The 15,228-nt window shown below is 52.4% G+C and overlaps 1 protein-coding gene across 5 annotated transcripts in view; it reads left to right on the top strand.

Moving 5' to 3' along the window:
* SH2D3C (SH2 domain containing 3C) overlaps positions 1-13,964 on the top strand; it is a 33,735-nt gene extending 19,771 nt beyond the window's left edge. For 3 of the 5 annotated variants that reach the window (XM_049897114.1, XM_049897117.1, XM_049897118.1), the window contains 9 exons: positions 2,656-2,784; positions 3,942-4,393; positions 6,087-6,211; positions 7,831-8,366; positions 9,259-9,374; positions 9,913-10,084; positions 10,901-11,012; positions 11,961-12,167; positions 13,352-13,964. In XM_049897114.1, the coding sequence (XP_049753071.1) occupies positions 2,656-2,784; positions 3,942-4,393; positions 6,087-6,211; positions 7,831-8,366; positions 9,259-9,374; positions 9,913-10,084; positions 10,901-11,012; positions 11,961-12,167; positions 13,352-13,527 (2,025 nt within the window). In that variant the 3' untranslated portion in view covers positions 13,528-13,964. Of the gene's footprint in view, positions 1-2,655; positions 2,785-3,941; positions 4,394-6,086; positions 6,212-7,830; positions 8,367-9,258; positions 9,375-9,912; positions 10,085-10,900; positions 11,013-11,892; positions 12,168-13,351 lie in introns of those variants that run through there. The other 2 variants (XM_049897115.1, XM_049897116.1) reach the window with 2 other exon arrangements.
* Positions 13,965-15,228: the final 1,264 nt, after the last annotated feature.

The following is a 15,228-nucleotide window of genomic DNA, read 5'->3' as shown; positions in this document are numbered from 1 at the left end:
CCAGCTTTGTCCACCTCAGAGAATGTCCCATTGCCCCTCCCAGGATCTCAACCTGGGAGTCCTCTCTGACCCTTCCATCCTCTTCCCAGTCAATGGCAATCTAAATGCCCTCCCCCCCATTCTCTATCCCCACGCCCTACCCTGCCCTGCCATGGCTTGGAAAGCACTCCACACAGCAGATCAAACTCTGCCCCAACACTTAAAAGAACCTTCTGTGACTCTGCTGGAGCCATCTGGGTAAACGCCAAGGCCCCAGGCAGCCTCAAGGCCCTGCCACACCTGTCCCTGCTACCCCTCCTCCCCAGCTCCTTTAAAGCTTCTAACCCATCCTCCCCCTTCCACTCAGCCCTTGGCTCTGCCTGCAGGGCCCAGACTTTACCACTGTCTTCCCACAAGCTCTTCCCTGCTCTCCCGCTATCTCCACCCTGATGCTTTTACTTGGCTGAGCCAATCCTCCTTCAGGCCTCAGTGGAAACATCATCTTTTTAGAGAAGACCTCCCTGACCCTGCACCAACCAGATGGGGGTAGAGGGAAGAAGGGAGTTCTCATCTGGTCCCAGAGCTCCCTGGATTCCTCAGAACACACCAAAACCTGGAATTGCTTGTCAGTGTCTGTCCTGCTCCTGCACATGGGCTCCCTCAGGCCAGGGTCCACCTGTCCTGGTCACCTTGGGGTCCTGGCCTATGGCAGAGGACCTGGATCAGAGTGGGTCTTAGTCCATGTGGTTGAATGAATGGAGTCAGAGATTCTAGATTTCTCTGAAGCCGGGAACCAGGGTGTCTTGGAAGCAGTGTAGATTGGAGTATAAACTGAGGCAGCGTGAGAGCAGAGGGGTGAAGGATGGAGCTGCCAAATTAGCATCTGAGATCAGTGGAACAGATGAGGAGACAGGGAGTAGACCAGAGGACCCTTGGACTCTGAGGAGCAGGGAGCCCTAGAGAGAGCTACTTGGGCTGAAGTTAGCCCCCTAACCCCTGATCTGTCCTGCCTCCTGGCCAGCCCTGGAATCTTTCTGTCCTGGGGCACCCAGATGGGATTTGGCCAAGGCTGAGCAAATCTTTGGGGCCTGGAGTTGGAAGAATGGAGGGGAAAGAATGTCTCACCTTCTCACAGGGACAAGGGCATTTGTGTGCTAGGGCAGTGCTCTGGAGCTGTCTCTCCTTTCATCTTGGCAATGCTGTGAGGCAGGTTCTGTCGTCATACCCTTTGTACAGATGAGGAAGCTGAGGCTCAGAGAGGCAAAGTCATTTGCTCAAGGCCACACAGCTTGTGGGGCAGTACTCAAGCCTAGGTCCAGCTGGGCACTACCATACTGGTTGTCATCTAACACTACTGATCCCTCCCAGCTGCATGGGTGCCTTAATTTGCGAAGTGCTTCTCCATCTATAGAAACCTCTCCTCATAAAGAGGCCTGTGAGGCAGGCTAAGCAGGGCACACCACTCCATTGCACAGAGGAGGAAACTGAGGCACAGAGAACTCACTTGGCACAGCTATGATTGGGCTGGGCTCCATAGTGGGGGGCTAGCTGGCAGTGGGGCCTCCTTCCACTGCCCCTGCCCTTAGGGCCCCTGGGGTTTGTCAGCCTCTAACCCCTAGGCCACAGGAACCAGGAAACTAGAAACATCCCCTCTTGGGGAGGAGGATGGGTATAGTCCTGGGCGTTATCTCTAGTGGGTGACCTTGGGTTTCCCTGCTGGGCTTCAATTACCCCATCTGACAAGGATTGCTTGAGATGGCAAGGGGCAAGGGATGGGGGAATTGTAAATGACAACCCAGATGGCATTTGTCTGTATGTGAAGGCCTCTGTGGCCCTGTTTATAGTGGCTCTCCCCCAGCCTTAACTGTATAATTCACCTTCCCAGAATGTATCCTTGCCCAGGCAGCCCATGCCTCTGCCTGCGGTATCTGTTGCCTTGCCTGCCTGTCCAACTAGAAATACCTCCTGACCCCACTTTCAAGATCAGCTAAAGTCTTGGTGTCCCTGGTGCTTAAAAAAAATAGTGAGTGTTATTGCCACCTCCTCCAGGAAGTCTTCACTGACCCCTCCACCTCCTAGACTTCATCTTCTCTGTTCTAAATTGACCTGGCTCTTCTCTGCCGCTGTCCAGTGCTGTGGTGCTGACCTCAGTCTGCTCAGAAGCTCACGCCAACTTTTGCCTCCCCTTAGACTGGGGTGTTCCTTGAAGGTCTAGGTTTATTTATTGCTGTATCTACCCTGGCACATAGCATGGGGCCTGGCACATTGCGGGCACTGTTTGGTAGAATGAATTGAGGTTTCTTTAGTCCTGCTGGTCTAGGAGGAAACCCTGGTGGTGTAGTGGTTAAGTGCTACAGCTGCTAACCAAAAGGTTGGCAGTTCAAATGCACCAGGTGCTCCTCAGAAACTCTATGGGGCAGTTCTACTCTGTCCTATAGGGTAGCTATGAGTCAGTATTGACTCAATTGCAATGGGTTTTTTTTTTTTTTTTTATAGTGGTCTAGGAAGCCAGGAGTGCAAGGTTCCAGCAAGCCCCCTGAGTGAGGGTCTTCTGGCACCTGTGCCTCAGTGTTCCCAGAATCCTAAGATGGAAGGAGTTCTTGAGGGAACAAGGTTGTGAGGGGAAAAAGAAGGAAGCTTCTGATTGGGTACCAACTCTCGCTGTCTCCCACCCAGTTCTCCAAGGAGAAGTACATTCTGGACTCATCACCAGAGAAACTACACAAGGAGTTAGAAGAGGAACTCAAACTCAGCAGCACAGATCTCCGCAGCCATGCCTGGTATCATGGCCGCATTCCCCGTGAGGTGAGTGGGCCCTGAATCGGTACCTCAGAATGACCTTCCACCTACTGCCTTGGCTGGCCCCAGCCGTGGCTCCAGCTACCAAAAGGCTCTGGCATATTGCTTGGCAGGTTCAATCAAAGTGAACTGGGACGATGTCTAGCTCTGCCATTTACTGATTGTGTGACCTTGAGTAAGTCACTTCAACTCTCTGAGCCTCAATTTCCTCATCCATAAAATGGGCATACAAACAGTACCTAACTCAAAGATTTGCTGTGAGAATTAAATGAAATAACGCATGTAAGGTGCTTAACATGATGGCTGACACATAAGCTGAAATGAATATTGGCCTCTGTATTGTTGTTGTTACTGGTCTATGTATTATCCTCTTGTGTTTGGTTAGTAAGTATCAGTCCTTAGGCTACTCAGTTTTGGCAAAGTTGAGTTTCTGGGCTGAGGGGACTTCTCAGGCACACACTTGGGCTGATGGATCACACCTCTTCCCTCTTTCATTCACACTGCAAATCCTTGTCAAGTACAAACTCTGTGCCAAGCCTCGTGTTGGGCACCAAGGACACAGAGATAAAAAAAATTTGGTGGCTTCCATAGAGGGCTTGTGGCCCAGGGTGGGATCTGACAGCAGGCAGGCAGCGAGGGGCTGGTGTGAGAAGTTCAAGAATGGAGCACCCTGTATGAGCGCAGGTGAGCCTGGGGAGGGGGCCCCAGGGAGGGAGCAGCTTGGTCTGGTAGAGGGAGGCCTTTGAGAGATGGAGAGGAGCTCACTAGATGGGTGGGGCGGGAAGGGCACACTAGGCCGAGAGAACAGCTTGAGGATGCAAAGGCCCAAGATAGCCAGAGTCCTGGGTGATTGGAAAAATGAGGCTGTGAAATTCACTCTGCCCAGTGGGAGCCCCAGAAGGAGTGGGTCTGAGACTTGGGTCTCAGATCACAGAGACCCTCAGACTTCCCTAGGACTCAAGTCCTTGTCACTTCCATTCTAGGGTGTTGATGTCCTTCCATTCCTGAGCCTCTGTGCCCCAGACCCTGGGCTGAGGTGCCTCTGAATCTGGGTCACTGTGTCCCCCTCAAGCTTCAGATGTCTCTTCACTTTGTCCCCCAGGCCTGGATCCCTGGGCTCCCCTGCCCCTCTTCTACTCCAGCCTTACTGTGCCCCCTCGTAGGTCTCCGAGACCCTGGTGCAGCGCAACGGTGACTTCCTCATCCGGGACTCGCTCACCAGCTTGGGTGACTATGTGCTCACATGCCGCTGGCGCAACCAGGCCTTGCACTTCAAGATCAACAAGGTGGTGGTGAAGGCGGGTGAGAGCTACACGCACATCCAGTACCTGTTCGAGCAGGAGAGCTTCGATCACGTGCCTGCCCTTGTACGCTATCATGTGGGCAGCCGCAAAGCCGTGTCAGAGCAGAGTGGCGCCATCATCTACTGCCCTGTCAACCGCACCTTTCCACTGCGCTACCTCGAGGCCAGCTATGGCCTGAGCCAGGGTGGCGGCAAGGCTGCCAGCCCCGCCAGCCCCTCGGGCAAGGGCAGCCACATGAAGCGGCGCAGTGTCACCATGACTGATGGGCTAACTGCTGACAAGCTCACCCGCGGTGATGGCTGCCCCACCAGGTAAGCCAGGACCCTGCACAAGGCCTCAATTCTCCCTGCTGGTCAAATGGGGGGTGTTGGTAATAAGAGCACTGGTGAGAAAGGGAAGGCACTGTTCACACGGAATGGGGTGAAGTTGTTCTCCTGGAACCTCTGTGCAGGAAAGAACAGGATCAAGGTCAGGAAGTGCTACATAGAGTGTCTTTAGCCCTGTCACTTCTCTCTCTCACGTTCCTACCTATAAACAGCTCTCACTCAAGCAGCCTTCTCTGGCTTAGGAGCATCTCTGGCTGCTGTCCTGTCCTAGGGATGGGACTTGGACCCCGCCCCCCACTGCCATTCCTCTCCACCCTACCCAGCTGGGCCAGGGTGGGCATCAGAGCAGAGGCCTCTGCAGTGTATTAACCTCTGCACAGGGAATGGAATGTTTTCAGCAACATTTTAAGAACTCCCAGTTGCAGAGTAAGACCAGGGCTTAGGATCTCAGGAAAAGCCTCAGCAGCTGATCTGTCCTGAGGCCCTACTGTGTGCCTGGCCCTGTGCTTAGTGCTTTCTGTGTCTGATCTTACCGACTCCCACTTCCCCCTGAGAGGTAGGTCCTATCCCCGCTTTATAGATAAGGAAACAGGCTTGGAGAGGGAAGCCACTTGCTGGAGAGTGGTAGCACCAGGATGCAAACCCAGGTCTGCTGACTCCAAAGTCTGTGCCCCTAGTTGCTATGGTCTCCCGCACTGTTTGCAAAGAGACCTGGTGACTTATGCCACCAGCACCTGGTTAGACCCCCACAGCCCCCTCTCCCTGGGCCTGGGCTGGGGGCTGCCAGCTGAGGAATTGATGGATATTCTGTGCCCAGCAGCCACTTGGTCTGTGGTTCGGAACCAGAGGCTGTGATGGCACCGGAGCCACAGTCGTGTGTGTCCAAGGTATCCTGAGCATGGTGTAGAAGCAGTGAGGAGAGGCCAGGCTGGCCAGCTTGTTCCCTCAGGCTCCCCAACCACTGTCTAGCCCCTGACCCCACACAGTTCTCCAAGCTGAGGGCAAAGTTTTCAGGGAAGGAAATAGTTCTGCAGGTTGTAGACTGCACGAGGGATTCTGGCCCCAGGGGCAAAAGGGAACTGAAATCCAGCCCACCCTCTGTTCATCAAACTGGGGGTTCAGCAAGCTGGGGGCACCAGAGGATGGATGTAATTTACTAATTTGCACGAAAGCACCATATGGGCTAGTGGGGGTTCTGGCCTGTATCCTGATCCCTCTCCCTTCTCCTTCTAGGGGCAGGAGGGACACAGAGGGGCCTGAGAAGCCATAGCTCAGCGTGGGGTCCCCAAGCCTGGCCTCTTAGGCTAATCTCAGCCTTGTAGGAGGGAAATGCTGGGTAGGGGTGGAGAAAGAGAGCAGGATATGTTGAAGGTACTAAACAGACACCAGGCGAGTGAAAGCAAAGATTGGAAGGTGCTGGCCAAAGTCCTGCTGGGGAGTCAAGGCCTGAGTTCCCACCTCTTCTCCTGACTTGCTGTGTGACCTGTTAAGTCCTTCCTCCTCTGGGTTTCAGTTTTGTTTTACCTGTCAATTGAAAGGTAGGACTTGATAAACCCAATCCTTTCTGGCTCTGCAGTTCAAGGGACTGAGGATAGAAGTGGGGGGGGGAGGGGTCACCGGGGCTGGCTGAGGACCCTGCCCCCCAGGCTCCATGCTCATGAAGGTGTCTGCTCCACAGTGCATCACTGCCCCACCCCCGGGAATCCATCCGCAACTGTGCCCTCAGCATGGATCAGATCCCAGACCTGCACTCGCCCATGTCCCCCATCTCCGAGAGCCCCAGCTCCCCTGCCTACAGTACCGGTATGGCCCAGGGAGGGGGGAGGGGCAGGGCGGGGGCATTCAGGTATACTGTGTGTGCACACATGTGTACTGTCTTTGATGACTTCTGTTAGCCAGCATACGATTATTTGTGTTTTTGCCTCTCTTGTGACACAACTTTGCAATGCCCTAGAAGAATTTACACTCAAAATCTGCCAGTGGAACTACCAATGTCAACCCATCCGTGGCTTGTTCGTTCAACAATGATTTGTTAAGTCCCTTTTGGATACCAGGCACTTTGCGTGAAATGTGTTGTCCAGGATGCAGTGATGTCTGGTAGTGGCCCATGTGTTGCTGGGCCTACCCTCAGATGCTGTGCATTTCACCCATGCAGTAATACTCAGCTCCCATTGCTCGAGCTCTTCCTGAGTGTAGGCTCTGTGCTGGGCCCTGCTTTGGCTGGAACTCCAGTGACTTAGCTCCATGGTTCCAAGTGGCTGGCTCAAACAAAATCAACTGGGCTGTGCTTTTCTTTTCTTTTTTTAATGTAAAGTTTCTATTGTGGAAACATGCCACTAGCTCATTTCTTGTGGGAGAGAGGGAGGTTTTCAAGCAGCCATATTGTCCCCATGGCAGGCAAAGTGTGGTGAGAGAGGGGCAGTCCCAGGAGGAACCTTTGCCTGGAGAGGCTTCTGCTGGAGTGTTGCTGTCTGTACATGTCGTCACAAATCCTTCCCTAAATGTAGGGCCATCAACTCGGTTAAAACTACAACATGCCTTCAAAACAACACCCCTGACTATAAACGCACTTGCCTGAAATTATAATTTCTAAGTAATTGTGGGGTAATAAAATAACTCAGGAGTCAGGACTTAACACCTGGTTTTAAATCCCAGCTCCACCACTTGCTGGCTGTGTGACTTTGGGCAGGTCAGTTCACCTCTCTGAGCCTTAGTTTTCTGATCTGTACGGTGAGGATCATAAAAGTACTTACTTCACCAAATCCATTGCCGTCGAGTCGATTCTGACTCATAGCGACCCTACAGGAGAGAGCAGAACTGCCCCATAGGGTTTCCAAGGAGCACCTGGTAGATTTGAACTGCCAACCTGTTGGTTAGCAGCTGTAGCTCTTAGCTACTGCACCACCAGGGTTTCCATTTACTTCACAGACATGTTAAAAGGATTAAATGGACTAATGTGCAGAGAAGACAGCAAGAACTCAATAAATGGCACCTCTGATTTTTGATGATGGTTTTACCGCTATTGACCAGTATATCTCCAGCATGTAACAAGCCCCTGGCACACAATGCGTATTCAATAAATCATTACTACTAATTCTTTGAAAAATAATTCCATGTGGCACAATGATCTCCAGCAAGTGCTTAGTTTCTCTGAATCGCTGGAAATTCCTTTAGGCCATTCAGTGGTTCCTCAAGGGCTTCGGCAATCTTAGGCCTCTGGTATGCTAACTCTGGGGGTCTCGTTATTTCAGAGTATCACCAAGGGCTGGTCAGTTTGCCAGAGTCTTCTAGGCCCAGCCTCTGCCCTGTGTGGGTGTCAGGGGCATTCCCCTGTAGGGTGAAGCCTGCCCTTTGGGGAGAGGGTGGTGAGCTCACTGGCGGGGAGCCCCTGTAACCAGTCTTCTTCTCCTCTCTCTCTGCAGTGACCCGTGTCCATGCAGCCCCTGCGGCCCCCTCTGCCACAGCGCTGCCTGCCTCTCCTGTCACCCGCCGCTCCAGCGAGCCTCAGCTGTGCCCCGGAAGTGCCCCAAAGCCTCTTGGGGAGTTGGACAAGGGCCCTCATGCCAGCCCCTCCCATAGCCTCTGCAAGGCCTCTCCATCCCCGTCACTCAGCAGCTACAGCGACCCGGACTCTGGCCATTACTGCCAGCTCCAGCCTCCCATGCGTGGCAGCCGTGAGTGGGCAGCAGCTGAGGCCTCCAGCCGGCAGGCTAGGAGCTGTGGGGAAAAGCTAAAGGAACTGTCAGAAAATGGAGCTCCCGACGGGGACTGGGGCAGGGCCTTCACAGTCCCCGTTGTGGAAGCCACCTCTTCCTTCAACCCAGCCACCTTCCAGTCACTTCTGATCCCCAAGGACAACCGGCCACTAGAGGTGGGCCTCCTGCGCAAAGTTAAAGAGCTGCTGGCAGAGGTGGACGCCCGGACGCTGGCCCAGCACGTCACCAAGGTTGACTGCCTGGTAGGTGCTGGATGCGTGCAGTACCTGTCCTCTGATCTTGGGACAGGGGTCAGAGCGATGAGGGGCTGGCCTCCACATTCCCCAAGTATAGAGACAGCGCCTGGATTCTAGCTTCATGGCTGTCCTTCACCTGCTATGTGACTCTAGGCTGGTCACTTGGCCTCTTTTGGCCTCCATTTTCTCCTTTAAAAAAGCAAATAACAAGATGTTCCCTCCAGGTGTCAGTTTAGCACAGGAACTGGGCAGTCTTGGTGTCTAGCTCCCTGGGACACTTGGGGCACTAACTCGGACTTCCCGTAATGAAGCTGCTGAAAGAAATTCGGCTGGCTGGTCCGGGGAATATGAAAGGGCTGACTGCCCATTTCACGCCCCCTAGTGGAAAAATAAGGAAAAAACCATTACCTTTTTTTTTTGGCCCATACATTGTCAAAGCCTGTGCCTTTTTGTGAGTCTTTGGTCATCTAAGGATCCCAACTCGCTCTGTGCCTCAGTTTCTTCCTCTGAAGCTTGGGGGTACTGATTTCCTGGTCCCAATGTCCTCAGAGCCTGGGAAACAAGAAAAGACACAGGGTAGAGATGTTGCTTCGTGAGCCCTTTCTCTCCCTGGGCCTCATGTTTGCCCTCTGGAATAAGGATGCCTTGGTCCTTAACCTTAACTGAGTAACTAACATGCCAATTACCTCTGGGCATTTTCCCATTTATCCCCCATTTTACAGATGGGGAAACTGTGGCTTACTCAAGAGAGGCAGAATTCTTGCTCAGAGCGTTAGCAGCAGAGCTGGGATTCAAACCGGGCCTTCCAGGTTGTCCTCCAAGATAAAGCTCTTTGACTCCCAGATAGCTTGGGCCATCCCTGACAGGAAATTAATCAACCCTCTGGGCGTCCTTGCAGGTTGCTAGGATACTAGGCGTTACCAAGGAGATGCAGACCCTAATGGGAGTCCGCTGGGGCATGGAGTTGCTCACTCTCCCCCATGGCCGGCAGCTACGATTAGACCTGCTGGAAAGGTAAGGCAAGCACCAGCACGTGGGGAACCGCAGGGAACCCACGCAGGCTACCTCACTCCCCTTTTGTTGTGCCTGGTTGGCCAATCAAGTTTCTCAGCCGGGCTCCACCAGGGCGCTGGCCACGCCCCCTAATCCCAGTGACCAATCACAGCTTCTCAATATTAAACAGTAGCGACCCTGGTTTCTCAAAGCTTGAGTCATTTATCTCCGTATTCGTCTTTTGCGTCCCCTTGACCAATCACAGCCCATCAGCCATCTCCCCGCCCCTCAGTTCTGTGTTCTCGTCGCTCATTCTTAAACAGTTCTGCCTGCTGAATTCCACGAACGATCACGAGCCCCTCAGTCTGACGCGCGCGGTACCCTGGCCCCGCCTCTGACTCGTACAGACCAATCGTAAACCGCTAAGCCATCCTCTGGCCACGCCCCCAAATCTCCCTGACTGCTCACACCCCCTTGACTTCTGGCTCTGCTCCGCCCAACAACAAGCAGGGGCAGACACCCCCTCGGCCCCGCCCCCTCTGACTCGGCGCTCTGACAGGTTCCACACCATGTCCATCATGCTGGCCGTGGACATCCTGGGCTGCACAGGCTCCGCCGAGGAGCGGGCGGCTCTGCTGCACAAGACCATCCAGCTGGCGGCCGAGCTGCGGGGGACCATGGGCAACATGTTCAGCTTCGCCGCTGTCATGGGCGCCCTGGAGATGGCTCAGGTACTGAAGGGCCCACGTAGAGCAGGGCATCCGGCAGACTGTCTTGAACAGCCCTGAGATACGTTCCTTTGCGGTGGCTGTGTATCGAATTAGGAAGAACTTTGTGATTTTCTGGGGAGCATGGGTGAAAGGGCAACTGGGCAACCCGAGCTCAACTGCTGACCTGCCCTGAGAGGGTGACCAAGTCCTTTCCCTTCTCTGGCCGTCAGTTCTCCCATCTGTCAAATGAGTGTGGAGCACTATGAGTTTAAAGCGTAAAAATAAAACGGCTGTCTTTAGTGAGCATTTGTCATGTACTAGCTGCTACACTAAGCGCCTTACAAGCACTGATCCCTCCAAACACTTTATGAGGTAGGTGTTTTTATTGTCCCCGTTTTATACACGGAGAAATTGAGGCAGACCGGTAACTTGCCTAAGGCCACACTGTAAGAAGCTGAAAGAGTTAGAATTTGAGCGAGTGTTTTACTTGAGCTTCAGCCTTATCCACACCATACTGACTTTCCTATGCCTAACAAATAACAGGATCCCAGAGACAGTGTCCTGGCTGCAGCTCCCAGCTCTACTACTTATTGTCCAAAAGACTTGGAGCAAGTCAAGCCAGTCCTGTGAGCCTTAGTTTCCTAATCTGTAAAATGGGTTGTTGTGAGGGCTTCATGAGGTACATATGAAAAGCAGTCAGCACTCTGGTTGGTGCGTGAATGGCGACAAGAATTATTATGATTCGTATGCCGGCTTTCCACTCAGTGGAGTTGCCTGTGGCCAGTGGCCCCTGTTGGCCCCCTTCCTGGCTGGTTGCTCACAGTCTGGTCTCTCCAGATTGCCCGGCTGGAGCAGACATGGGTGACCCTGCGGCAGCGACACACAGAGGGCGCCATCCTGTATGAGAAGAAGCTCAAGCCATTTCTCAAGAGCCTCAATGAGGGCAAAGGTACTTCCCCAACGTTGCTGTGTGACCTTGGACAGCCATCCCACAGGTTTCAGCCCTCTCGGGCCAGCAAATATGCTCCCAGTGTAGATGATGAGGGCTTGACTGAGCCCTGTGCAAGCTGTTCTCCCTTAGCCCACTTCCTGTATCTGGCAAATGTGTAAGCTGAGTCAGGGCTGGGCCAAGGCTGCAGTCAGTGGCTGGGGCTATGGGTTCAGCTGGGGGAATCTGTTGTTGTTGCTGTTAGGTGCCGTCAAGTCGGTTCTGACTCATAGCAACCCAGTGTACAAGAGTATGAAACACGCCTGGTCCTGTGCCATCCTCACAATCACTGTTAGGCTTGAGCCCATTGTTGCAGCCACTGTCAGCCATCTCATTGAGGGTCTTCCTCTTTTTCGCTGACCCTCTACTTTACCAAGCATGATGTCCTCCAGGGACTGGTTCCTCCAGGTAAAATGTCCAAACAAAGTACACGAGATGAAGTCCCGCCACCCTTGCTTCTAAGGAGCATTCTAGCTACACTTCTAAGAGATTTGTTTGTTCTTCTGGCAATCCATGGCGTATTCAATATTCAACAAAATCATAATTCAAAGGCATCGATTCTTCCGTCTTCCTTATACATTGTCCAGCTTTCACGTGCATATGAGGCTATGGAAAATACCGTGGCTTGGGTCAGGCGCACCTTCATCCTCAAAGTGACATCTTGTTTTTTAACACTTTAAAGAGGACTTTTGCAGTAGATTTGCCAATGCAATACGCCATTTGATTTCTTGACTGCTGCTTCCATGGGGAAATCTGTAGGGAAGGGTTTGTCCCAGGAGTCAGGAGTGCTGGAGGCCCTCTCTAGGACCTCAGGTGGGCTCCTTTCCCTCCTGCACCTCAGTTTCTAGGACTGCAGCGAACATTTGGCCCTCGAGGGTCTCTCAGTGCCTGCTGTCTCCCTCCCTGCAGAAGGCCCACCCCTGAGCAATACCACGTTTCCTCATGTGCTGCCGCTCATCACACTGCTGGAGTGTGACTCGGCCCCAGCCGAGGGTCCTGAGCCCTGGGGCAGCACAGAGCACGGTGTGGAGGTGGTGCTGGCCCACCTGGAGGCTGCCCGCACCGTGGCGCACCACGGCGGCCTGTACCATACCAACGCCGAGGTCAAGCTGCAGGGTGAGTGACAGGTTGCATGGGGCAGGTGCAGGAAGAGGGAGGAAGACAGTCACTGACCTTGTGACTTGGGCCTCCCTCCACCTGACTTGCTGCTCCCCTTTTCTCCAAATATCCACACATTTCTCCCCATCCCTCTCTTTCCTGCCCTGTCTCCTGTCACTGTTTTCTCATCCTTTCTCTTCATTCACTCATTAGTTCAACAAGCATTTATTGATGGCAGGCACCCTGCTAGCGTAGGACACAGAGATCAATCAAAGGGCACTTTTGCTGTGTCTTAGTTTCTCTGAGCCTCAGTTTCCTCATCTGTGAAGTGGGCATTTTAGCAGGCCTACTTTACAAGGTTGTCTGCAAAGCAATTTGGCCTGAGGTCCTGGTGCTGAGACAGACCCTACCGTGCCTTCAGGGAGCTCACAGTCTAGTCAAAAGGTAAAACTCCCTTCATGGAAGGACCAGAGAGAGACAAAATGGCTTCATATAATCTTTTACTGTCCTAAGCAATACTTAAGTCATAAAACTCACTGTAGGCAAATTGGAAATTATAGCTGAGCAAACACAAGATAAAAAAAAAAAAACACAATATAATTATCAAGAAGTCATCTGGTGTACATTTTCCTGCCTTTTTCTTTTCAGAAAAAAAATTTTTTTTACATTTAATTACACCATTCATACGTGTTTTTTAGGAAAAAAATCACAATTCATAGGAACATACAAAAAAAAAAAAAAGAAAAATCACCCAAGATCTCAGACACATTATTAATATTTAAATTTTCTAGTCACTTTTAAATTCTATTCTGAATAGTAGGTCAGAGAAAACCATAACCAAAACAAACCCTTTGCCCTTGAGTCAATTTCAACTATAAGACAGAGTAGAGCTGCCCCATAGCGTTTCCTAGGCTGTAGTCTGTACGGCAACAGATCACCAGGTCTTTTCTCCTGAGGAGTGGCTGGTGGGTTTGAAGCTCCAATCTTGTGGTTAGCAGCTGAGTGCTTAACCACTGTACCACCAGGGCTTCTCTTTTAGGTCAGAGAGTAGAAGCTAAACTATGCAGTTATGTTCATTCAACAAACCTTCTGGGAACTCCTGATGGAGCTGGGGGGAGGTCCCCAGGAGTGGAGCCCTGAGGGTACAGTGGCTCAGGGCAGGATGGCGGTGGTGCCCTGACCTCTGTGCCCTCGCCCTGCAGGGTTCCAAGCCAGGCCGGAGCTCCTGGAGGTGTTCAGTACCGAGTTCCAGATGCGCCTCCTCTGGGGCAGCCAGGGTGCCAGCAGCAGCCAGGCCCGACGCTATGAGAAGTTCGACAAGGTCCTCACTGCCCTGTCCCACAAACTGGAGCCTGCTGTCCGCTCCAGCGAGCTGTGACCTCCAGGGACCTTCCTCCTCTGCAGCTGCGGGCAGCATCAGGGGCAGAGAGGGGCACCGCCTTTCACAGCACCCCAGGGACACTGTGATCAGCCCGAGAATGTTCTGGGTTCAACTCCAGGATCTCCCTTGCTCCTCCAGGGCCCTGCATGGAGGCTGGGCTCTGTCCCACCTGCTACAAGCTCACCAAGTCTCCCTTCAGGAAGAACCGGAACTCCTGTTCCTCCCACCAGCTCTGCTTCTCCCCTTCCTGCCGAGGTTCCCTGTCATTGAGCCATGGGAGGCTCCTCACACCTTCTCACACCTCTCCAGGCATCTGCTCCTCATCCCACCACCACCATCAAGGCCTCCATCTTGCTGTAAATAACTATCTGTTCTGTAAATAGATGTACAGAAACCATGTTTTTCTTTCATATAATAAACTTTTATGACTCTTTTTTCTGTCTCTCAGGGGGCCCTGGGGTGGAAGGAAGTACCTTTTCTTACATGAAAAGTGGAAACATTCATTCATGAAGTATTTATTTAGTACCTGGGATATTCCAGATTATGCCAGGAGCAAGGGTTACAACAAATACTAAAACCCAGTCCCTGCTCTCCAGGAGCTCACAGACCAGTCGGGGAGATAAACAGCTAATTCCTGACCAGTGGGAGAGATGTTGGCCTGACCCACGCTCCTACCCCATTCCCGGCCTTGGGAAGCCACAGCAATGGTTTCCACAAACCCACAACCAAGGATCTGAGCTGTTTGGGGTGGAAAGGTTCTTTGAAACCGAGGACTGGAGGGAGAAGGGACTTTTCCCAGGCCACAGTAGTGGAAAGGAGAACACTAGAGTTCTTTCCTTTTCTCTCTTAAGAGTGCAAGCTATTAATGCCTTTCCAGGCTTTGAAATGTGACCCCAAAAGTCTGTGTGTGTATAGGGATGGGGTGGGGTGAGGAGGGGGGCTGTGAAGGCAGTCGTCTTGGTTTCCTCACTCCAGTGAGTAGGGAAGTAGGTAACAGGCCTGGGAGCCTGTTCACTGAACTTAAAATGTCTAGGGTCCTTTGTTTCTGAATCCTTTGACCAAGATAGGCTAGATAACATATAACTTAGTGTATTAGATCTTTGACAGCAGCCAGACTTGGGTTCAATTCCCTTGTTTATTAGCTGAGTGACCTTGGATAAGCCATTTAACCTCTCTGGGTCCCCAATTTCCTCAGTAAAATGGGGAGAATAACAGACCCTATGTCTTAGTTTGAGGAGCTCTGGTGCAGTAAAGCACTCAGCTGCCAACCAAAATGTCAGCAGCTGGAACCCACCAGCAGCTCGGGGTGGGTGGGGGGTGGGGTGCGTGGGGGGTGAGTGGGTGAGGAGAAAGATCTGGCAGCCTGTTTCCAAAGATTTACAGCTTTGGAAACCCTATGGGGCAGTTTTACTCTGTCCTACAGGGTCGCTATGAACTGGAGTTTACTCCACCACAGTGGGCTTGGTTTTGGCACTTCCTGGGGTTGATTTTAAAGCACTTACCACATAGTTGCTGCTAGGTAAGAGACAGCGATTTTCATACATAATGGACTGGCAATGATTATTTATTGATTGCCTTCTGAGCCAAAACCCTTTATGTGCTTGTAGCTCACTGAAATAGCACCATTTCTCTGCATGACAGGTAACCCAGTGCCGTCAAGTTGATTCCGACTCATAGCGACCCTACAGGACAGAGTAG

This window comes from Elephas maximus, chromosome 9 (assembly GCF_024166365.1).
Source record: "Elephas maximus indicus isolate mEleMax1 chromosome 9, mEleMax1 primary haplotype, whole genome shotgun sequence".
Lineage (NCBI taxonomy): Eukaryota > Metazoa > Chordata > Mammalia > Proboscidea > Elephantidae > Elephas > Elephas maximus.
The sequence above is the reverse complement of the archived record's forward strand: the minus strand, read 5'-3'. Positions and strand labels throughout refer to the sequence as shown.